At 37.7% G+C, this 25,707-nt stretch overlaps 1 protein-coding gene across 1 annotated transcript in view; it reads right to left on the reverse strand.

The window, feature by feature from the left end:
• Positions 1 to 25,707, reverse strand: part of LOC134538605 (translation initiation factor IF-2) — a 48,878-nt gene that overhangs the window by 19,770 nt on the left and 3,401 nt on the right. Inside the window, exon 2 of the mRNA XM_063380033.1 lies at positions 13,621 to 13,627. Coding sequence (XP_063236103.1) covers positions 13,621 to 13,627 — 7 coding nt within the window. The remainder of the gene's footprint in view (positions 1 to 13,620; positions 13,628 to 25,707) is intronic.

A 25,707-nucleotide genomic window follows, 5' to 3' on the forward strand; every position in this document is an offset into this window, starting at 1 on the left:
CACAAGTCGTGAATGTCCTCCGGGTAGGAATCCGAACGCAGCATTACTTGTGAACAACATTTTGTAGTCATGCAGTTGTTTTTTTTTTCATGTGAATGTACAAATTTACAAATATCTATAATTTCACATGAATACAAATAAAGTTACAGTGTGTCGGGAACTACAGGAAAAATTGGCATAACCTTTGGAATGAGAATTTACATGAAATAGAGGTGGGTTGCAGAGTATCAATCTGATATTTTGTTACTGATACACACCTGTATCAAGTACTGCAAACGAGTACGTACACTGTTCAAGTATCAAATACTTTAGTATCAGTTTAGAATTCACCTGGAACAACACCACGGCCAATGTGCGCAGAACCCGATCGCAGATGACGGTCACTTGGGCGGAGCTTGTGAAAGGGGAGGGAGCAGCACGACGAATAAGGGATAAAGAAGGGAAAGAATGTAGGGGAGGGAGAAGCCTAAGAAGTACATCAAGTTCTGTCCCTGCCCGAACACGCCCGAATATTCACCTTCGGCCAACCTCGGTTTTTTTAATATATACTTATATTTCTCTGTTTATTTTAATGTAGCTATACTAACCTAACTAACCGTCCATAGTGTTATACCTAGATGTTTTACTGTAGCTAACCTAACCGACCACTTTTAATATTTCAATTCATTTTTCCTGCGCAAAAATAAAACAAATCCCGAGGTTGGCCGAAGGGGATAATTCGGGCGTGTTCGGGCAGGGACAAAACTTGATGTACATCTTAGGCTTTTCATCACAGTACGCTCAGTGCGCAGTGCGTTCTCCTTTCAAAGATTGAAGACTCCAATTACGAAAGGCGTGGAAAGAGAACACCGATACCTTTTTTCTACTACGAAGAATGTAGAATGAGAAAACTTATACCTTTTTACGACTACGAAGAATGTAGAATGAGAAAACTGATACTATTTAACGAAGAACGTGGAAACAGAAAACTGATACCTTTTTACGCTGGTGATGACGGCACGGAGGATGTGTAACCTGTAACGAGAATTCTGATACCTTGTTGCTTCCTGGGACCGCTACTGCTCTAGCTGATACAGAAGTATCAGCTACTTGTAACTATTACATTACTGTTTCAGTAAAAGGTTGGAACAGATACCGAAAATTGCTGTAACAACCCACCTCTAACATGAAATGAACAAAGCGTTCCTTTCCTTCACAGTTCCAAATGACTGTTCGCATAAACCACCCAGGATTCCGGTTTAAAAGAACTGGAAAGGTGGCGTCGTACATGTATGATGAGAATATGTATATAAACAGTATATATACTGTTTATATAAAATAGTCTATATATAAAACAATAATATAATCTGAATTATTTGACAGAATTCGATGGAGTTTGTTTTGGGAGCTACATATTTTCATTACGAAGACCTTAAATACAGAAATAGTCACTACAATCTACAGTTAAAAAAATTACAAATAGTTTTCGTAAAATAAGGGCTTGAAACCAATCAATAAACGAACACGAACAAAAATTAATTTTAAAGTATTTAAACATTATCTAATGGAATATTCTAAGATTTGGTTATTGCAGGGGTTTTCTTATGTTTTTTTATATTTGTTTATTTTTTTAGGTCAAGTCCTTATTCTATGAAAAACTATTTCAATTTTTTTAAAACTATAAATTGCATTTAATTTTTCTGTAATTCATCTCTTCGTAATAAAAATCTAGCCGACAAAACCAACCCTATCGAATTCTGTCAAGGCGTTCAGATTATATTATTGTTTTATACTCATGTCAGTGATGCACTGTGCGAACTTTCCTTTCCTCATAAGGTCCAGTCTCACTCGCCATGTTGGTTTTTAAAATTTTATTGTCACTACTGTTATGTGAGGACAATTTCTGATCTTTGTACTGTTCGTAAATAACTTTTAGTGAATATCAGGTGAGCAAATATTTTGGACAAACAGGAAATACAAAAATTCTATCGTATTAAAATTTACGGGAAGATCACATTATGTTATAGCTTCAGAATTTATTTTTAATGTGTGATTTATGCCTTCACGAAGGAGAATGTTTCGATATTAAGGGGCCCACCTAGACACGTGTGTTTGTGTGTGTCAGTAAGATTAGGTCGACTCTCGCTGGTGCTTCTGGCGTAATATCGTCTCTAAGAGCAAAGTCTTCTCGTCGTGCACGGGGAAAACTATGAGATCTGAACGGTAGCCAAAACATTATATGCCCGAGAAATGAAGATCCCTCTAGTGCTTTGACATATCTGTACTGAGTGTATCAAAAAATATTCTGCAAACATGCGTTTAAACCCCATTTTCACTCTTCTATAAATACACGAAAAGCGGAAACAGAACTACTCATTCTTAAATGCTTTTCGTAAAAAAAAATAACGCTCTGATATCTTGAGCAGTTTTTAGATCGCATAGTTTTATCTGTAGCTCTGCGAATCACAGACAACGCTACAGTGTTTTAACACACAGCTGGTCTGGAAATCTTTCGGTGAAAAATACATGGCACTGGTTATTGGTAATTTTTACAGAAATGTTTTATAAATTTGACTTTCATGCAACATAAGTATTTCTTTCCCCTTTGTTGAGATGACTATGTACGTAACTCGAAATTACAGTGAATTCACGGACTTTCCAACAAAGACTGCTACTAAAATAAACCAAATGTTCCCCGTAGTTCCAGACAACTGGATCTCCGCAGAAACTTCGCCGCACTTCAACTTCCCAAGTCTGTGTTCTGTAGAAAACGAGGATAAACACGCATGCAGAACCAATAAGACTGTTCTGGTTAGTATGTTTGTGCCCAGATGTCGGGAACATATGTCAGTCCCCGAGACGTCGCAATCCTACCTTGTTCGTCTGCGCTGTCGCCATTGACCTGCTTAATTTAATCGCTATGCGTCGCTGTGTCGTCCAGATTATCTGTTGAGTAACAGGCGATTTGCCTAAAGGCGGTTTAAATAAACATAAATTCGTTACGGCGATTTTCCTAAAGTCATTTCGCCGAAAGGCGTTTTGCCTAACGTCGAATTGCCTAACGGCTATTTGCCTAAAGGCGTTTTGCCTAACGGCGTTTTACCTATCAGCGGTTTTCCTAACGGCGATTTGCCTAACTACGATATGCCTAACGGCGTTTTGCCTAACGCCGAATTGCCTAATGGCGTTTTGCCTAAAAGAGGAAAAAGCGTTTTGCCTAACGGCGAATTGCATAACGGCGATTAGCCTAACGGCGTTTTCCCTAACGGCGTTATGTTTAACGGCGTTTTGCCTAACGGCGTTTTGCCTAAAATCAGGCAAAACGCCTTTAGGCAAAACGACACATGCCCTATCTGTTTTGTATCATCATCTCGTTGGACTGTTTGTCGCCGGGTTGTCCAAGGTTGTTGCTTGTCTGTGTTTGCTATTATTGTTGCAACTCGTTTTCAGCCCGCTGTATTTCGTTCGGAAATCTCTGCGCTGGCTGTACATTTAACATTTGACATCGACTGATTTTCCATTTGTTTGTGCCATCCACTCTTTGTTTGCACGTTATTTGGGGTTTTCTCTGTTACATAAAGTGCAGACTAACAATGACGTATATATAATAAAAAATTATTTAAATCACCTTCTCCATTTAAAAATATCCATTTTCGTATACAGAATACTTTTTTTTTGGAGCTTTTGTTAGTACTTGAAGATGTGTTTTTTTTTTCGTGTTGATTTTCAAAGTAAAGAAAGCTCACTGAACGAAGATCTCTGGATAAATTTTTAAAACAGATTTCTTTATAAATTTAAGGTGAAAATATTTTTTCTAATAGTATAGTTATGATGTGTACACACGCACTGAAATACACACTGTATACGACGCACACATGAATTAAAGCATGAAACGTGAGATTAGTACGGAGGTCAGTGGGGCACGAGTAAAATAATTCACGAAGCCGCTCGTAGTAAAATTAGGTGAGGGTGGTGGAGGTTTTGGTGGGGGGAGGGGGAGCAGGCAAACAGCAGGATTTACAACGCGAAACGCTCATGGCGAGGAGGGGATTACAAGCGTACCCAGGTAGCATTTCCGCCAGCTGTTTAAATACCCCAGCTTTTTATTTTTAAAGCTCGCGCCGAATAAATAACAGCGCAAAGGATTCTGGTCCCGTGACGGCGGCGGTGCACGTGGAACGATCATTAGAGACCTGCAAAATTCGCGGTTTCGATGGCCTTCAGGATAGACTGCACATACCCTTGTACACTCGGGCAAATAAACGCAAGTTCATTGGCTGCCGACTTGTAAGTCGTCTCAGCTGGTTTGTCTGTGATTCGATCCTTCTTTGGTTGAGGGTTTATAACTGGTTGAGATTCGTCCAGATGAACAGTAAGCCGATAGAAAAATTATCTAAGAGGTATATGTGTTTGAATATTCTAGCCTATCACCGAATGAATCCGCGAATTTTGCAGGTCTCTAACGATCATGCAAACGCCCAGTTTGTCTGCCAGTTCATCCTTCGTTAGGGACGGCCAAACTTTTACAACGTATCGATATGTCGGTCTTTCGATGTATCGCTCAAATTAATATCTCGATACCGATAAAATGTCGGCTTGAAAAAAAATCGTAATTTTTGATTTATGGATCTATATTATAATGTACAAACTTTCACCTTTGCTTTACTTGTTATAAAATTATTATTTAAATGTATGTTGTGTCAAGTTCTTGTTGCGTCGGTTTTACTGACTTCTGTAAAGTTCCTTTGCAAGTCACAACAGTGAATACAAAGTCACTCCCCGTCACATCACGAAACTGGAAAGACTGAACACAGTCATTAGACATACGTCCCACGCATCTACTTCCACGTCACCGACCATCACCCTTGTCCTAACGGTCGACCGGTAACTGCACTGCAATGCTTCAACTTACAAGCCTATGAAATTACCTTCTGTGAGATCCAATTTTGCTATTTTTTTCTATCAAATTTATTTACAGATAGTTTTAAAAATTTTTTTTTTTCAATTGAAAATATTATTTTATTCGAATTCGATATCATTGGAACAAAATATCGATGGTAAATTATCAATATTTTGAACCTTAAATATCGGTATTTCCGATACATCGATTTATCGTTGCCATCCCTATCTGTCGTGTCTGGACGATCGACTGAAGTGCCTTCGCCTTAGCTCCGGGCATGAGCTAGCTTGCCTCATCGTTAGTTCGCTGTGTGCATTAATTACTCTCGCTTTTCAATGCACAGCATATACTTGTGTTGCCAGATACCCCCATAGAGCACAAAAGTTTTAGAGACATATTTATATTGAACGGATTTTTTAATCATCTACTTAAAAAAAAAATGTTTATTTAAAGGGAAATGTGGGATGAGAACTTCGGGGAATAAATTTTCTTTTTGTGTTGCATTAAGTTAAATCATCAGATAGTATGATCAATTTTCACTTCTACGGAAAAGTAACTGTAAGACGCCATCTTGGTTTCAACTCTTTTTGTCGTCAAATTTAAAAAAAAAATGTAATTTGATATTAATGTTGACTGTTTGACCACAGAACATTATTAATGGAATGCCTTGCTATTAACAGTAACCGACAGCCACTAATAGTTTATCCTGTGTAGAAAATAATTGGTGTTCATAAACCCAGTCTATTACTTCCGCGCGCTTGTACGCCTTGTTTGCAACGGGTCGCGGGACTCGGAAGTCGTAGTTTCTGAGAAGATATGCTTGTCTGGCGGACCCAGCCTCAAGTTATGGAGAGAGGGGCAAATGAAAAAAAAAAACTAGGAAAACCTCCCAGTTAAATGGGTAGCCCAAAATTTAGAACAAAAAAATCCTTTAAATACAATATTAAAGAATTTCTGACGTTTCAACAAGTCATTATCAAAACTACATATTTTTTTCAACTGACAATTAAGAGTAGGTAATACTTGTAAGTAGCACTGAATAACGTAATTCATTTTCACACACAAAAAAATCTGACGTCAAAGGTAATGTTCAGACAAGAGAAGATTTCTTTTAGTTATCTCTACAATTTCGTTAGTTCTAGGAGTGGTTATGGGATGGATATATATATATATATATATATATATATATATATATATATTTTTCTGTGTGTGTGTGTGGGGGGGGGGGGAGTATCGTCACTCCCGTAGGACCGCCTCTGATTCTTCATTGAAAAAAGTCCTAACAGATTACGGTTATTTAAAACAGTTCAACCATACCACGAGTTGTGTACTAAAGGCATCTTTCTCTTACTCTCTCCCCGCCCCTAAAAAAAAAAAAAAAAGAAAGAACATTTCACGCCTTACGTTTAGTACAAATGCCTTTAGGGCAAAAGACGAGCACTCTGTTGTTCTGTTTCTTGGTAAACCAGACAAGACTTTTCACATCGAGGTGAATTTATGCCTGCTCTCTCTCTCTCTCTCTCTCTCTCTCTCTCTCTCTCTCTCCCCCCCCCCTTCACCAACCGGAGTGTTTTTCTTTTAAGGGGAAGGGAAATTATTTTTTTTTTCAGACGTACCACGGGCTTCTCTCGACGCCGTGTTGTGTCTCGATGGTTTAAGGAAAAGGGGGAGGGGGTAGGCGTGGCCGATACACCGCTTCCACTTTCAAGAAGGCAGTGGGGAAGAGACAGAGAGAGAGATATATATAAAGAGGGAGTGAGGGAGGATGAACTCGCGAGATTAAAGGGAAACGCGAAAGAAAGACGCTGAAAGGCGTGTCGGAAGCGGAAGGGAACACCAACGGGAAAGAGAAACATTGCACTGACGTCATTCTCGCCCGGGGAACGGCGGGATTTTTTTTTTTTTTTACCTCCTGCACTACAAAACCAAATTTGAAATTGTTGATATTGTTTCAAGCGTAATGAAACACCGTATTCAGTGTAAGCTGTATACGAGGGCAGAATGTAACGTTATGCCTTTGCACAGAAGAAAAAAATTCTGTACTTTTACAAAATATTCCTTTGCACTCTAAAAAAATGTTTTTGTACCTTTACAAGGACAGTCCTCGAAAACCCTGTTGCCAACGATATCACTTGTAAAACAAGGCTGTGTACTATATGCCATTTTACAAAGCTCTGCCTTGCAGTTTTACAAGTGATATCGTCGGCAACATGTTTTCCAAAGTTTTTCTTTGTAAAAAGTACAAACGATTTTTACAGTTTAATTTTGATGTATGAAATCTTTGCTCTCAGCATACGGAATTTGCTAGGAGTAATTTCATGAATTCTAAATTAAATGTCGTGTCCGAGTTTCGTATTATAAGTGCATTTGCAATGTAAAAACACATGAATTTTCTCATTACCGAGGTTAGGTGTCACACATCACTGGTGAGTACGGAAAAAAATAGCTCTTATTATTTTATTTAACGTAAGCCGGGAGTAGATAAGGGGGAGGCTTACCTTCGTGTCTAAAACAAATTAAATTGATCGGGATTTTAAACTAGAACCCGACGCATCTAAGTAAGCGCCACAAATAAAAAGTGATAGTGTTATCATCAAAATTCTTAACAACTTGAGTGAAATCAAGTACGAGTAGAGTTCATTTATAATTAAAATACAGAATGAGTCGGTATTCGACCGACAAAATATTTTCAGGTTCGTCGCAAAGGAATAAGTTGAAAATATTAATACCACTTTACATTATCAGGTTTAAAGCAATAACTATTCAAGAGTTTGAGAATCTATTTCTTTTCTACTGTTCAGACATTTAAAATTTCAAGGCATATTTATAAATACTGTATAAATGCGGGATAATGTAAGTATACCATAGTTAGAAATTCTTAAGAAACGGTGGCCCTTATATACTAATTTAAGTTTAAGTAGAGTTTTAAATTTTATATATTTTTTTTAAACCTTCAATCTTATTGAACTACGTTCTTTAACAGATTCATGCAATCTGGAATTTTTATTTAATGCAGTTTTTTTTAGACATACGCCATTGCAGTTTTGCACTGTTGCCATGGAAATATTCAGGAAAAAAAAGTAGATAAATATTCACAGAAAACAAGACTGTATCATCTGATGTCTGACAAACAGAACCAACGATAAAACTAAACAAGTATTATGGACAACACAACCTCTAAATATCAGATAGCACAAGAATTCCGTTGAAGGAACTTACGAGACAGATTAAATGCAGGTAGACAAAAATTACCTGTAACATCGCAACAAACATACAAACACAACAAAGAAGATAAACAAGTACTGTGGACAACACAACGACGATAGCACTGACGAACACAGACGTTTTACCAATGACAACGGTTGCGTAGTTTCGGGAACTTGACACCTGCTCCCGTCATCAGGCACAGGCTGACTTACTGAACTGGTTTCAGAGCACACGATTATAGGAACAAAGAGGGGGAAAAAAATTGGGGGTGGCTGTGTCATGGACACAACCGTGTGTTGTACGTGTTCGTAACAGGTAATATTTTCTATACAAAATATAAAATATGTTTTTTTTAAATACATAATATATTCACTGTAACTATTTTACACTAATGTCTTATATATGAAATCAATATATTTTGACGAGAGCTGACGATTGAAACTCAAACGAACGTCGTAGCTTCTCCGAGTCAAAAGTTATACTAAATGGAAATCTCGAAACGCAGCAAAATGACCTCAAAATGGTGGCGCTTCCCCCTCCACCGCGCGCGATGCATCACGGTCCTCACTTAGCGTAACGAATTCTTTGATCCTTTAACTTTCCAGTGCTGTAATTACATTTTAGATGGAGATGATAGATATGTAGCTGCAACACCAAACTGTATCCCCCGATTTTGTTATCATTCGTTTTTTGAATTGCATCCCACCATGGAAGCAATTTTATAGACGTATTCACGTAAAAATAATTGTAAAAATTAATAACGCGTTTCTTTATCTTGGCCAAAGTTACATAAACATGCAGCCAAAATTTGTCGGTTGAATTCTGACTCATCGTGTATAGAGTTTTTTCGCGTTTGAAATAACCCAAAATGTTACTTCAGGAAGTGGTTTTAAATTCAATTTAAGTTTTTTTCTACCTAACGTAACCCAGTTGCAAAATTCGCCAGTAACACACACCAGAATGTTCAATTTTACTGTACCCAACGTTTTTTTCTACGTTCTCATTAAGCGGCACTTGGCATGTTCTTTTCCTAATATTTCAGGGGACTGTCCCTAATTTCCGACACGCTCTCTGCTTGTCTCTGTTTTCCGCGACTAGCAAAAGGAAGCGCGCACGGGAATAATAATAAAAAAACCAAAGATTTTAATATCTTCCGCGTATGTATTAGTTTCGTTTGAAGACAGATGTGTACCGAGCGAGAGAGGGGGGATAAAAAAGAGGAAATAGGATTCGCAGCCAAGGTTTTGGCAGTTTAAAACAAGCTTACATTACACTGTAATTTTTTTTGTAAATGTAACTGAAGGTATATGCAGAATTACAAATATTTGTAAATATGTACATTTACATGACAACTGTATCGTTACAAAAAAAATTCGCGGTACTACAGTATTCGGATTTTTGCCCGGGCACACGATTTATTCACGAATATTACATTACATTTCCCGTGGTTAAAAAAAAAAGATTATGCTCGTATAAAAGATTACCAAAATTGAAAATTATGCGCCAATTTTCGTAAGCGCGACAAGAATATTCAATATTGTTTCTAAAAACATATTTCATTAATGCCAAAAATAACCATAGCAAAATTTTGTAAAAATTTACAATAGTTATCTTGTAGTAAGTATTACAAATTATTTCTTGGCAACTGATTTCCAAAGGAATCTTTGGTAAAAGAAAAGAAAAAAGAAGTTTTTTGAGTACTCTTGCGAGAATAACATGGAAATATTACAAGTAAGATTTTTTAGTTCAAAAAATTAATTTATGTTTATCTATGTTTAATGTTTTGCTAATGCAAGACCGATCGGGCGAGTTTAAGTACTTTAATCCGGCACATACCTGACCAAGGCCATGCCGCAATGGCGATTTTACCGGATCATCGAACGACAACGAAGTTTTTAACGGGAATACCAAATGTGCATTATGTAATATACTCCCACTAGGAAACTGGAATCACTGTACTGAAAAAAAAAAACAGAAAGTAGTGATCAACCCTGAGCAAACTAAAAAAATAGGCAATTCAGTAAAACATGAAAAAAAATCCCGAACGGCACGATTGGTGCCGGATTACAGGATGCGCCAAGCCATATTATGCCGGATTAAAATACTTTTCATTCCGGTGGTCGCGTGGTCAGATCAGCTCGTCAAAAACACGGACTGGAAACGTGGCCTACGCTGCCGTGACAGTCGGCGCTCTTTGTTTCTTCGGGATAGTCTACCTCCCCTCTCCTCTCACGTAGCCATTGATCTCGACTAGGGGGTTGTGCCGTTAGTAATTAGTACTTAAGCTGACGTTCCTCCGCTTCAAACACAGGAGCGCGTTCGAGGCTGCGGGGGTTCGCTTGCAATATTCATTCCTCGGGGCTCAGCCGGTATTTCGGGACGCCGCGAAGTGATTCCGAGCGAACACGATGAATATCGGATAAACACGTCCGCGTAATTCCTGGCTTTGGCAAGGTGTAGGGTTTGGAGTGTGGAAGGGGAGGAAGGGGGAAGGGGGACGAGGTGAATGTCTTTGAGTGTGAATCCCCATGAAAGAGGAGATCAGGCGGGATTTACCTGGGGATTCGCCCCTCTGCATTACGACGCTTTGGGGCCACTGTCTAATCCGCTATAGGCTGTGTATAGCCAACACGTTCGTTCAAACAATTTTGCAATCTACTTTACCGTGTGTTTGACTTTTTACCCCATCTCTTTCGTTTCATATGAATCTTTTTTTTCTCTCTCTCTCTGTTGTTTCTACCAAATTTCGTATGAATGTTCATAAAAAAAATTCACATTTGTTTAAAACTATTTAGCAAACTTTACACACACATTGAAATTGAGTTTATAATCCTATACACATTTATGTGAATTTTCCAACGAAACCATGATTTTTTTTCTCTACAACAGTCAAATGATTTGGACACGAATAATATTTTAGTGGGAAATTTTCAGTGCAATTGTGCAGTTTAATAAATTTCATTTAATATTCAAGAAAGTTACAAAACAATAGTTACAGGGTAATTAGCCTTTGGAGGCTACATCTGAAATTATTTTGCTTCTATTTCGTGTTTTGACGCATTTTTTAAAATTAAATACACAATATAACCATATCTAATGGTTTATAAAAGAGGTTTTCTGTGAAATCAGATCTTATTTAACGGGTTTTATGAAATCAAAGGCAAATTTTTGTTGCCAGTCCTAGCATCTACTGAAATCATGTAGAATACCGTTTTAGTTTAATAGTTCGTCTGTAGCCTTCGTCTCTAAACTCTTTATTTTTCAGTATAACATTCATTAAATCTATAAAAATCAGGATTTCCCAAAACCACACAAACATTAGTTTTCAGGGTTTTGGGAAAACATTATGAAATACTAAAAAGAAAGAATTTCAAGGTGAAGGCTTCATACGACCGGTTAAATCGAAACTGTGCACCACATGAATTCAGCGGCAAAAAAAAAAAAAAAAAAAAGAGGACGAAATTAAAAAAAAAACATTGTCTGATTTAGTGTCTTTAGTGTCGCTCACTTGTGTTACCACTTTTTAATTACTGTGCAGGATTATTTGTCAGCATTGACAAAACACTACATCATAGTATTCAGAAACTGTGAACACATGTTTACGTTACGTTTTTAATTTTGAAGAAACACGCTCATGCAAGTCAGAAGCTATCTAAAACAAACTGGCTCAACATGGATCACAGACGGCAATTTCACTTTGCAACCCAACTCAAAAATATACATTTTAGAGCGTCACCACATTTCTTGTATTCTAAGCTTTCTGAACAGTTGGTAAAACATGGCTACAACACCAACAAAGGAAAAAAATAATTCAGATACCTAAGCATCACGGCATCTTCTTCAAAAGATCGTTTAGTTTTTTGGCAAGCCATCTGTGGAATGACACACCAGACTACCTTCGGCAGAGCACATCGATCGCTGTTTTCAAAACACGTTATCACGCACTGCTTCACAAGGCAGAGTCATCTGGAACCCTGCCACATATTACCAAAGATAATTCATAAGATGCGGTAAAATGTATAGAAATAAATTCTTAAGTAGGTGTTTTTTTACGAATGTGAACGGATTTATCTTATCTATGGGAGGGCTATCATTAATTTTTATTATGCTAGTAATTAAGTTTCTTTAATTGTTTACTATATCATAGTTTTAACCTGATATTTTACCTTCCCTAATACGTACAAAAAGCACGGGAAAATTGAAAACTAGCCTAGTGCTGAATTTTGTTCGTGTATAAATAAATAAATAAAATAAATGGCTGCTACCGTTACTCAGGCTATCGTCAGTAACTACACAATACAAATTGACTACAATACAATATTAAACACACATACAGTACTTAATCTATAAATAATAAGCACTCGCATTGAAGGTTAAACCAACGCACCACATAATTAAAAAAAAAAAAGTAAAATTTCGCCCAACAGTGGTGCCAACTATGTAAACTCGAAAATATCTCAGGACAGGATCCGGGACGCAATTAGCATTTGTCTCAGCATTTTTTGATAACATTCTTGACATTGATGAAAATATCTAACAGAACATATAGACAAATATTATCTATTTCACGATTTAAAATAAAACCTAAAAGAACATAAATTGAAAATTTAAATGTAGCCATTTTTTTTTAGCTCAGCAATGAAAAACAAAAATTAATTTAGAAGATCCAATCCTCTGTTTCTCTTATATTTCACACGGTTGTTAGTATTTTGATCATGTTAGAATTATTATATTCATATTAAAAAGTGAAGTATACGAATTTATTGAAAAAAAAGGTCATGGCACAGTTATTGTAAAAACTATTGTTATTACAGGTGAGTGACTATCTGAGGAACGTCTGAAATCTCAGTGGAAAAAAATTTATTTATTTGCGGCGCCGGGGACATTAACTTTGAAACTTTTCATGGAAGTTTTATTATTATCATATTTTTTTTCTTCGCTGCAGGGAATAAAATGTTGGCCAGTCCTGGACCCGCCGAGCTGCCGGGGTCTGCTTGGCCGGGCGCCAAGGAAGATGTTTACCGCGGGGGAAACTTGGACGAACTGGACGCGGCGCTCTGCTCATGATATCACTTCCTCCCCCCCCCCCAGGGTACTCGTGCGTTGAAAAAAAAAAAACACACCGCCGGATAAGTTAGCGGGCAAGATCTGATAAATGTGGGGTGCAGACAACCGGGTTAAATTTATGTGAATGCAAAAATCACATCGCAAATATAGATATTAATAAAAATTACTTCGCGTGGTGACAGTCAATTTGACGCGGTTCCATCGGGAATTAAGTTAACTAATATGGAGTGCACAGAGAAAAAAAAATCGTATTGTTTCAAAAAAATATTCCTTTGAAAATCAGTTGCCAAGAAAGATATTGTTACTAGTAGGGAAAAACGGGTTCGTAATGACAGCGCAATTAATTTTTATACAGTTTTATTTATTACTAATACAATTAATGTCTGTTCACAAATCACCGAGTTTCTGTCCAGTCCACAGTTCACACTCCTCACTGGAGCTAGGCTGGACAGTGGCTCGCCCCTTACCCCACGCCTGTCCACGCACACACAGTCTCGCGCCACTCGGTCACACACGCACGGTCCGGTCGCTCCACGTCCCGCCACTCACCCAACTCGCCTGTTGGATTTGAACTCCAACGGAGGCCGGCGTCGCCGCTTTTATCCCCGTCGGCCGTCTTTTTGGAACGTACTGGGGCGGTTGTGAAGTGTCGCGTCATCCCGGGCCGACCCGACGCTCGAAGATTCCATAAACACGTCTGAGTCACGCCACTCCTCGCAGCGGCTCGAGGAATTCCAAGGCCGCTCAGGGATAGACGACCGCGCCGAGGAAGGAGGGCGCAGGGGGGGGGGGGGGGAAGGCCAGGCGGCCATAATCCCCAAAGGTATGAGCGCGTGACGTCAGCGGACGTGCTGGGCCGCCAGTCCGGCACAGGTACCTGGACTCGCGTCGCGGCCTTGCCTTCCACGTTCGTAACACTTGTAACTTTGTACAACACATGGACATGGTTATTTTTTCATGGATGAAATGTTTTTTTAATATATACTGAGTGTATCTTACTTATATTTGCGCATAATTTTAAATTTTCATTGATGTTTAATTTAAGCATCATTTTTAAAGAAATGGAAAATATAATCGAGTGTACAATAATTTGACTTTAATTTTTAAATTGTGCTTATTAATGCGCACAGTTAATACTGGATAGCTATTCACGGAACGGTTTACAAATTATTTTGAACTATTGGAGGTAGTGTGACAACACAAATGTAGAAATACATTTTACATGAATATTTCTGTCCAATTTACAAAAAAAAAAAAAAAAAAAAGAAATGTGTGTAGGCCAAGCATATTTAACGTGGAATTTAATGTTTTAAAATGTAAGTAACTACGTCTGTATGAAATTAAGTTATTTTTTCCCCGAATTTTGTGGTTCTTACACCACTTCTAAATGTGTAAAATTTGATTTTTTCATGACGGGAGTGGGTACTCTACCGGGTTTAGAGCTACAACATTTCTTTGTATTAGCAAGCATTAATACTTATGATCCTAAATTACATTTAAAATTGTTTACGTAATAAATTTTTTGTTCCAAATAATGAATATGATTTACAATAGTTAAAAATATATATTGATTTATACTCACGTGTTATGTTGCCGCTGTGATTCTTGTGTAGACGGAAGAGAGAGAATCTAATAAACCCTTATTTTCCTGAGCGACCGTTAGAACACCCTTTTTTTGTTCCAAATAATGAATATGATTTACAATAGTTAAAAATATATATTGATTTATACTCACGTGTTATGTTGCCGCTGTGATTCTTGTGTAGACGGAAGAGAGAGAATCTAATAAACCCTTATTTTCCTGAGCGACCGTTAGAACACCCTTTTATTGCTCTCGATATTTCCTTTCGTTATAAGCGCGATCGAATCAATTCGAAGTTGTAATAATTCGAGATACCTCGATGGATGTAACGATTAACTTAAGAATGATACCCCAGGAAAAAAATATATAGGATCTCGAAAACTCCGAATATGTCTCAATGTAGGAACTAAACATGTAGATGGAACTCGTATACTTTCCTTTTTTTTTTTACATTAAGGTATTATTTGGCTGTATGTTGTAAGAAAATGATAGGTGAGACTAAGAAGTAAGGTTTATGTAACGTAATAACATCGTGAATGCTTCTCATACTTAGTGCCAGATGTCGAATAGTCTGTGTACAAATGGTGACATCGTTGACATCGAGGTTATTAAAGACGATAATGGACGAAGAGCTGTGCGAATAGGGCGAAGGCAGAATGCAGTGACTGGTGATGGGGGGAGTACCTTGAGAAAACGTACCAAAAAAAATAATTCAATTGCGTTTTTTTCGAACTTGAAAATAAAAATTATTCGCGCTACATTAATACTTTCCTGGAAGACCAAACCTTCAGTTATTCATCATCGCCTCTGAGAATGGCTACAATATGGCAAGCCGAAACTTCGGGCACTTGTTTTTTTTTTTTTACATCGAGCGTGTGGATCTTAACCCGAATAAAAAATAAAAGAAGCCAAAAGTTTTTAAAAACTCTGGCCAGCGAAAGTCTGAGATGAAGGTTCTCTTCGAACTGTTTGATCGTTGGCGGTATGACGTCGGGCGGTAGCTCCCGAACCACTCGGCTTACCGACTCACGCGCTCGGGAATTCGAGTCGCTCCCGGGTGTAGGGATCGAACCACGACCCTCGCCACTCGATGAAACCTAGATCATCTTCGAATCGGAGTCGAGTTCCCTCCCCCTCCCTTCATCATTTCGATTTCAGGGCGCAGTGACAATCTGAGTGCCGCGTACAGGAGTTCATTGTTTATTCCCCGACGCCGTCATACGTCACGGGTCAGAGAAGAGTAATTGGGGGGAGGGGGGGAGGGTTTACCATTATCGTAATGGCTGACCGGGCCGTGACGTCACCGCGACCTGGCTAATCAGGTTAACAGGTGGGGAGTGGAAAGGTGGGGGGGTTGGAGGAGGGGTAGGTCAACGACTAGACGTGGGGAAACGACCCGGACGATAAAATATCGGAAAATCCCTGCCATGCATCAGCGGGGCACACGCTGGCAAACAAGGTTTGCACCCAGAACAAACCCCTTCCCCCTTCCTTCTCCACCCCTCCTGCTGTTTGCAAACCTTCCCTAGACTGGTGCGGGGAGGGGGAAGGGGAAAAAGAGGGGGTGAGGGCGGAGTAATGCAGTTTTCAGCCCCTTGTCAGAATTACCCATGTCACGTGACGCCGACCGAGCACTGCAAACAACTTCAATGGATGGTGATGATTCCTAACCCTTCTCACCCATTTCCCCGAGTGTGATAGTCTTCCCTAAAGGCCGGGCGTCAAGCGAATCCAGTCTGGCCAGGGGAAATAAACATTTAAATGCAAAAAAAAAACAAATCGCGTGATTTCCACAATTTTTTGTGATAACAATGGTAAACAAAAACAATATTGTAGATTTTGAAGACATTAGTAGTGCTATGGCCTTAAAAGTTTTTTTTTTTACTTCAAGATGGCGATATAATGTGATTAAATATTTTAAAAAGTATCGTTAATACCAGACTATTTACGTGATCACATAAACAGCCACACTACACTCTTGCTAGATATCTCTGTCCGCGGTCTATCGCTCTCCGCTTCTCAACTGTGTCCTTGAAGCTTGCCCTTAATTTCCTCTTGTATGCACATCTACAGCGACGCCCACAACAGTAGCATTTATCCTTTCTGCACTGCCAGAGGACCAACGCGTTAGAAACGGGGATTTTTTTTTTTTTCAACTGAAAAATCACACTCCCTTAGTATGAAGAATATTTTAAGTTGTTATACCTCCCAATAGTAGTACGTACCAAAAAAACATATTTGTTTAAGAGATTACTTTATTAACACCAACCTTTAGCTTAAGGCGTGGAAAAAAAAACGCGCTGAAGGACAAAAAATATTCACAGCTTCCTTGGTAGCTACTGTGTCAAATCCGTTTAAAGTTACTGTAAACCATCTAAATATGATCTGTGCGACTTTGGCTGAAGTGATCTTTGGTACGATAAACCCTTACTACGAGAGTTTAACAAAATGTCACAGAAAAAAAAATTTTTCTTTTAGTAGTCACAATATCGGATGCAGGTAGATTATGAACTTCATTTTTTTCTGGAAATTATACGTAAAAACCTAAAGTGTTATCGAACATTTTTCGCATATCCCATGCAGCCAAAAAGTTTACAATGTGTTTGTAAGTATTCAACGCAGCCAGCATTTTCGTTTAGTTTCTAGAATATTCTCGACAAGAGAGATGAGCTTGGCTATGGCCTGGCCCAGGTAGGTCTAGGTTCTGTGCTGTGCCGCTGGTCGGAAAATTCCATCGACTATGACATACCAATCAACCCTCGCGAGCCAAGCATGAAACAATTTTATTTCCCTCTTGTGCTAAGGTTTGCAGTCGCTACGACACAAATTCGAACAAAACATTTCGACGGCATCTAGAAGATTAAAAAACTTATAACGGTTTCGATATGTATTGTGACTTCCAAAAGAATAACGAACGTTTTGTTGCTGCAATCTTATTTCGTCCATATTAAAGGACCACATGCCTATCCGTACATTCTTTGAATGATTCCCTGCAATGGGGAACGATGATTTAAAAGGTTCATTTTACGGACATACACCATTGCTAGTTACGCTGTGTGTCGTACATAAAACTCAATAACGTCAGTATGAATATGCATACAAATTTTGACATCAGCTGATTTTTGCTCGTTTTCCGTGTTTTTATGTATTCATCTTTGTTGTCCGTTATTTAGGTTGAACCATACTGTGCGCAAGGTATGTTCTAAACGTCACAGCATCCTTCAAGCTGAACCAGCCAAGGATGATTAAAAAAAATTGTAAAAAACAAGGTTTCTTAAGAAAGCAGGAGGTGTAGGGGTAATTACGGCGCACCATCTAAAGAATAACCCAAGATCTATGCAAGACTAATATTTATTCACATTAGCAACAACCTCTAACATAACAAATATATAAACCGATGTCTCAAGCGTAACAAAGAATTAAGGTTAATACATTAAGTTGTATTCTTAGTAGTCCATCATGATTAAAAGATCAAAGAAAGTTATCCTAGCTTTTACCATAAAGACACACATACGATGCGCAAGACATACGTGTATACAACTAGGCATACTTTAAACAATACATCTAGATCATGGCGCCAAAAAATAACATCAGGTGGTGACGCAATCGGTAAACGAGATTAGAAACCAATATCTGTAAACCAGCCTACTTTAACCAGGTAGTTATAACGTTTCCCAGTGACCTGCAGTCAGACCAGATATTTAAATCAAAATCACAACACACTAAATATTGACGGCGCGCGAGCCATATGGTCATGGGCGAAGAGAGAACAACTGATAATAAACGAGAACTTAGAACGAGGCCAACGAAAGGGAAAAATTGACAAACACAACTTTAGGTTAACTAGCCACTATATACCAACACACACTTTATTAAAGTTCTATGTTACTCACGCCCATGACCACGGCTTCGACGTCACCAAGTGCACAAGTGCACACACCAAACGTCAAGGCAGACTGCAGGTAGCGACACCGCTAGTAGCGGGTTTATATACTAATTAACTAGGGGCGGAGTAAGCACACAGGGGAGAGGGGAAGGAAGGGGGGAAGTAGCCCGAACCGTCCAGACTGAACTGGCTTGACCGAGCACACTCCTGCGGAGGGGAGTCAAGGAGGGGCAAGGGAAGTGAGAAGGAAGCAACCACAGACACAGAGAGCGCAGTCACGTAGCAGCCGGAGGACAGTGAGACTTGAGTAGACACGTAGCCGCCGGCGGACAGGTGAGACATGCGTAAGCACGGCTCAAGGTTTGTCTCTGACATACAGTGTAACTAGCAATATTGAATTCACAAAAAAAAAATGCTTATATATACATTGTCCGCCCACTGGGGTCTAGTGGGTAGTGTATCTGGCTATGGGCTGAGGGTCCCAGGTTCGATTCCCAACTGGGGAGGGGGGGTTTTCAAACAACCTCCCTGGGTCCAGGTCTGGTTGTCTGTGATGCCCCCATTTACCTTCATCCCGCGGAAGGCAACGGTAAACCATCGCAGAATCATCCTGCCTTGGCAGGTATAGGGACTTCACGGCTGCCATTATCGTAGCGTTGCCTATGCTCACCACACACAGCCGTGAGTAGAGCGACTAACAATCATCTGTGTATCATCGAGAGCAAGAGTCTCTTACTTGCTGCTAAGTTACGTGAGCTATAAAAGCTGATTAAGATTGCTGAAATAATATATACTTGAAGCAAGTTGGCACATCCTTACCCAGTTATGATACTCGTTACAACTGATCGTAGCGGGTGGCTATTATGTGCAGTTGGTAATCTGCTTATAACTCGGTCGGGAAATATCTGTCATACGCTATTAAAATGGGGCAAAACCTTTTTGACGCGTCCTTGAGCGATTATTTAGACATTGACAACTGAATATTTTTACGTAGCCCTAATAAAAAAAAAACGGATTTGAATAACTTTATAATAAAATAACTTCGTATCAATGACTAAATGCTGTCTTGGGTATCACAATGCCAGTCTGGGGCTTCGGACATGATCTTTGCACTTGCTTGAGATGTGGCGCCATCTTTACGAACCACCTGTTGCAGTTGGACCCGACTGGAAGGTCGATAAGGCCTGCCACGGAGACCATCTACCTGCCACCCCAACTCCGCGCTGTACTCGCCAGTATACCTTCCTTATGTCAACTAGTCGCTAGTCTTAGTGTCAATTTAGTCAGTTAAAAACATGCAAGATTCCAGACAAAAAAGTGAATTATTGCCTATTTCTACAGTAAAAATGTTTAATAAGTTTTTACAAAATACTGTTCAGCTAACGAGAGCATGGTGAGCAAACAATAAGGTAAACAAATTTATATATATATGTATGTATTTCCGTGGCACATTAAAATGTAGATGCTTTCATTTCATACCTTCTAGCGAACGGATCATCTCATTTGAAGATTTTTTTTGGGGGGGGGGATGGGGGTGGATAGAATTACGAGACGGCAAGAACACTTTTTCCTACACTTCAATTCTTCCGCATCTCTTTTGGATTTTTTTTTAGTGTCGTTTTCGTTTACAAATTGAAATGAGGACGCGGAAACCTTCGTCGCTCCCGCGAGCTATATTTCCAGGGCGTAACTGCACTTCAGCGTGTTTTATTTTGCCCCGTAGCCCGCTGGAGTTTTCGTTCGATAACCCCGACAAACGAAGCGGCAAATGAACTTTCCAAGCTTAGTCGTCCCGAGATAAGGATACATTCCTAAATGAGCTAAGAGGATCTGCCTTCACAGGGAAAAAAAATCTCTCTTCTACATCATTACAGAAAACTTGAAAAAAAAAAAAAAAAAATATTGAGTTGGAGAGGGGGTGGGAGGGCAAAAAATTACCTGAACCCGGGTTCAGAGCATGTAGAAATGATGGAGTTTCCGACGTTTCGGAATGCCTTGTCGCGCAGACATCTTCAAAGGGCACAAGCATGCACCGAAACTTTGGACACTACGATCACTCACATGGTGTTGGCCTCAAGCCAAAATCTAAGAAGCAGTTAAAGTGACTCTGGCCACGAAAGCCTACAATCCGAAATTTATTTTTTGAGAAAATATTTCGTGGATAAAAACCACCGGCAAAAATTTCGCTAACCATATTTATAATGATATGTTCATGATTTGAGAAAGTGAAATTTTTCGAAAATGATTTTAAGCAAAAATGAGAAAACATTAAAATCGGTTGAGCCGTTTTTGAGAAGAAAATTAACTATCTGATTTTTCGTTGTTTTTTTCTTGATTTATTCAAAAACAAAAGTAGATAGCGATCTAAGACTTGCAGGATCAACGTATCTTATTAGTATAAACTTAGTATGCTTATCATCCTAAGTCCCTTATTAAAATATTTTATTTTATATCGCTCTAGTTGGCGTACTTGTGCTTTGCCACGGCATTCTACACGCGATTTATGCTGTTAAATTATAGTTCTTATAATAATATGATAATATGATAATATTATTAGAAAAGATCATACTTATGATTTGCGTGGTGGGAATTGATATTCATAGTGAAAGTAATTTACCGTTTCATTATTTAGGGCAAACTTAGTGTGACGACACTAGTAACTTTCCTAAAAAATTAAAAATAAACTATAATGAAAATAAATACTATAAGTAAAATAAAAATAAAACTCTAATTAAAAATAACAAAAAAATAATAAATAACCTCATTTAAAGTTTTTAATTTACTTATAAAATTTTTTAGACATCTAGTTTCACTAAAATCAATATATATTCAAATTCTCTCTGGATTTGGTATAATCTCATAAATCATTTCTCATGAAAGAGGCAAAAAAGAAGTTTTTGGTAATTTAGGAATAATTTTTTCATTAGCTGATGTATGTATTTAGTTTCGACCTAAAAACACTATATAAACTTATCCTTATTTATTAATTGAAACCAAAATAAAGGCATGTCACTATTAATGATAAAACTAAATAAATATTCTAGTTAAGGAAATATGATGATCAAATAATTCTACCATAGCTGGTGTAAAAAGAGAAAATCCCAAACATTCAACATATATATTTTGGCAGTGCAAATCACTTGCTGATAATTATGAGTTTAAGCGCGGCTACAGTGACTGAGCGATGTCAAGTTGCTAATATGCAAGTTTAATGGAAAACAACGAATCAGTGCTCTATGATTTTTGCTTATGAATGTCTACACCTTCAAATGTTAAAAACTTGGTCGACGATTTTTACAAAGTTTGTGGAATTTTGTTGTTATACCCGAACCAACTCAATAAACCTGCGTGTTTAACGTATTTATTTAAAAGAACCATGGTGTTTGGCGAGCCAATCATTAGTTTAAGTAAACTTGTGGAACGTTCTGGAAAAGTATGGAAAGATTTTGAAAATATTTTTTGGTTACTGTGCTCAATTTTAGGAACTGTAGAAAAAAATTATGGATATTTGTTTAGTATTATTATTTATTTGGGGGGGGGGGGGGATAGATGTGCAAGAATATTTTAATATTTGTTTGAACTTTTGTAGTATTTTAGTTTATTCAGAGTTTAAATATAACTGTTGATATTTCGACTTTGACTAGGAAAAACTACACAATAAAAGGATATCATAGAATTTGTAGTAACAATTAATTGGTGATAAAACATTTGCATAGATACTAAGGTAATCATATTGTTACTACTTATATATTCCCATAAAATAAATTTATTACATTAATTTTCCTGTGCGTAACGCACTGGAACAATAAACAAAATAATAGATTCACCATTTCAAACGTGGCTGGTCGAGCAATGAGAAAAGCTCTTACATACTAAGCATGACAATAAACAGCGAACTGTCTACAGATCCAAAATGCATCATTTGTCGCAACCCATTCAAGTGTCGGCAAATGAAAGTTGAAAACTCAGCAAGACACGAGGATAAGGTCTTGCCGACTCTTTTTTCAAAAATATTTTTTTTTATTTTTTTAGTGTGAGAGAAATTATCATAGCGCAACCAATGATGGGTTAATGTAGCTAATCTATCCTAACCAATCATCCAAATTTTTTAAGCCTGCGATCTTTCTTAACATATTCAATAAAACATCTGCCTTTACAATAAATATAATACTCTTTAACTACCTTGTAGCGGGTGTGGATTGTCAGCCTTGGAGGTCAGAGCGCCCACAAAATAAATAAATAAATAAAAAGGTACAAAATAACTTTTTTTTTCTACCAGTCACTGATGGCAACTGTTGTGTTGTGTAGGTACCAGTGATAAACTTAGATGTACTTTCGGCTTTGAAGTGAACAGTTTGTAGCAATTAAGCAGACTGCTTCTCAATGAAAATATGAATTAGTGGCATATCTTGTGTTGGTGGGTGCCTCGATTCAACTAACCTTTTTCTTTTTTTTTAAATTTTAATACGTAAGAAACTGCCTTAGTTGACATAAAAACATTAGTATTTAGGTAAGATATTGAATCTCGTGAAAGAACTCGGAAATTCAAAATTAAACATCACAACATTTTTAAGAAAAAAAAACGCTGATCCGTCACATGAATAATTTGAATAACGAGTACATACACATATTTCATAGGGATACTCACTGTATTGCTTATGGCCGTCATCCAATCGCTGCATGAAACAGGAACATATATTATGTTACACATATGACATTGTAACACATACTGGCTGAACTAATTAATCCCCAGCAATAATTAGCAAGGTAATCAAAAAACAGTAGTAAAGCAGAGCGTGTTCTCAACCACTTTCGGTACAGAGCATGCATGCTTTGGCATCGTTCATAAACTGAACTTTTTTTTCAGCATCATTGTAATTTAAAATCCGTTAAGTCACATAGTTACTAAGGTTTTAACCCAGTGATATTATTCGTACTTAAATTCCAGAAAACAAAAAGTATACAAAACATAAGTGGATATAATTTTTTTTCCAAATAGGCCTACAAACATTGATACCTTGACAATCACTATTTTTTTTTTTTACATAAAAACATAGTTGATTACTTACACACCTCAAAAAGAATGGCCGTTTCAATGTACTTAAAAAACCAAATTTTTAGCTAAAGATTTGGTTTTAAAATTCAGAATTTTATTTGTGTGTGTATATATATATATAAAAAAATTTATGTGTAACAGCTCAGCTCTCGGTATACAGCGTTTGGTGGGAGTAATTTCGTGAATGCGACGGAAGTCAAGGTGCGGAAAGATGTATATATAACGCTCGGCATTATTGACGCGACAACGTCTAATAAATCGATGAACGCCGGCTGCACGCACGAAAAAGTGTCTCGTTACGCACATTTTTCCGCAATTCTGTGTCCCGTTACGCTCATTGTACGCTTGCGCCGCATCTATCTCTCTTCCACTCGACTGTTTATAAAGTGAAGTGAAAAGTTAATGTAGTTTTCATTGCTTATTATAACAACAATTTCTGCAATAAAGGTTAATTATTCTTGCATTTTAAAAATCTTATTACTAGTATAATTTCAAGTATTTATTATTTTATTATTAAAATAAAAATGATTCAATTTTATTCATAAAGTATGCAATCATTTCATCAATGTTTTGTTATGACGTCACGTTAAACTATCGTCCGTAAACCGACTTTACAGAACCAATTTTTTATTTTTTTTTAAAGAATTCTGCGTTTTATTTGGTGTACGAGTTTCCTATTATTAGTTTATTTGCAACATGAGAACACATGAATTTGCTCATTACCGAGGTTAGATGTTACACATCTCCGGCGACTTCCAAGAAAACAATATTTACATTTAAACGGTACGTAACATATAAGAAAATAGTGTTTTATGATATTCTTTATGAATACACACTTTTAAAGGGGCAATTCGGCCAAAGGGGCTTATAAAGGTTTTGAATTAAAATATATATTACCATTTCATTTATTTATGATTTTTTTACACAGCTAAATGATAAGGAGTTATCGGTGCGTCACACATTAAAACACCGGCGAGCTTCACAGCAGATGTATATAGTCACTTGAACGGTAGGAAGAGTGTGCCGCAATGAACACGGTCAGTACAATTTGCCACTGTTATCGGTCGCAGCTTTGAACCGAACGGTATTGGCCAGCAACGCAGAGACCGATCAATTCACATAACAGCTCGGTATTCGTTTGTTTCACCGCATCACTGTCTCCCGGCCGACAACAATCAAGCGATCTGTCAGCCACGCACGGATAGCCTAGAGTTCGCAGTGTTGAAAGCCGCAACCCCAACCCGAACAGTTCCGAAGTTTACCGAATTGAAATTTTTAGGTCATGCTAGGGTCGGTTAGTGTAATAAGTAATATATTATTTTTTCTGGTTGTTAGGTTAGGTTATTGAAACTAAAATGAAAGATTAGTTAGGTTTGCGTTATCTATATAAATAAAAATTTTAATGTTCGTTCAAAAACTTAAATCTCCGAAAGTTCTTTCCCTATGGCTTTAAAATTTTGACACAATGTTTCATTTGAATTCGCCGTGTTTTTGTATACCTATGTCATACCTGTGAAAGGTAAATAGATGGATAAAAATATAGATACGGAAAAAATTATATATATGAATTTTTGTGTGTTTGTCTTCTGACTTTTAAAGATAAAAATATAGATCGGAATACATAGAGATTGATACGAGTATAGAGGTATGGAGAGTTATAGAGAGATAGAGGGAGATATGCAGTTATATATATATATATACATATATAGAACAAAGGATATATATACTGAGATATAGTTATTCCACGAGCAATCGGCAAACTTCGGAGAACTTCGGAAAACTTCGGAGAACTTCGGCTTTGTAGGCATTCCGCCGCGCACAGACACATGCAAGCTTGGACAATCGGCTAGTAATTAGAGAGGATATTTAATTTCCTATTCGTACCTGAAAGTTGATGAAACAAGAGCATGAAAATGATGCAATTATGACTGGCCGAATATAAAATTGGCTAAAGCGAGAGCAAACTAACGTGCGCACATGAATGAGGTCGGATTCATGAACCACGCAAGAGACGCAACGTTGCAACACGC

This window comes from Bacillus rossius, chromosome 13 (assembly GCF_032445375.1).
Source record: "Bacillus rossius redtenbacheri isolate Brsri chromosome 13, Brsri_v3, whole genome shotgun sequence".
NCBI lineage: Eukaryota > Metazoa > Arthropoda > Insecta > Phasmatodea > Bacillidae > Bacillus > Bacillus rossius.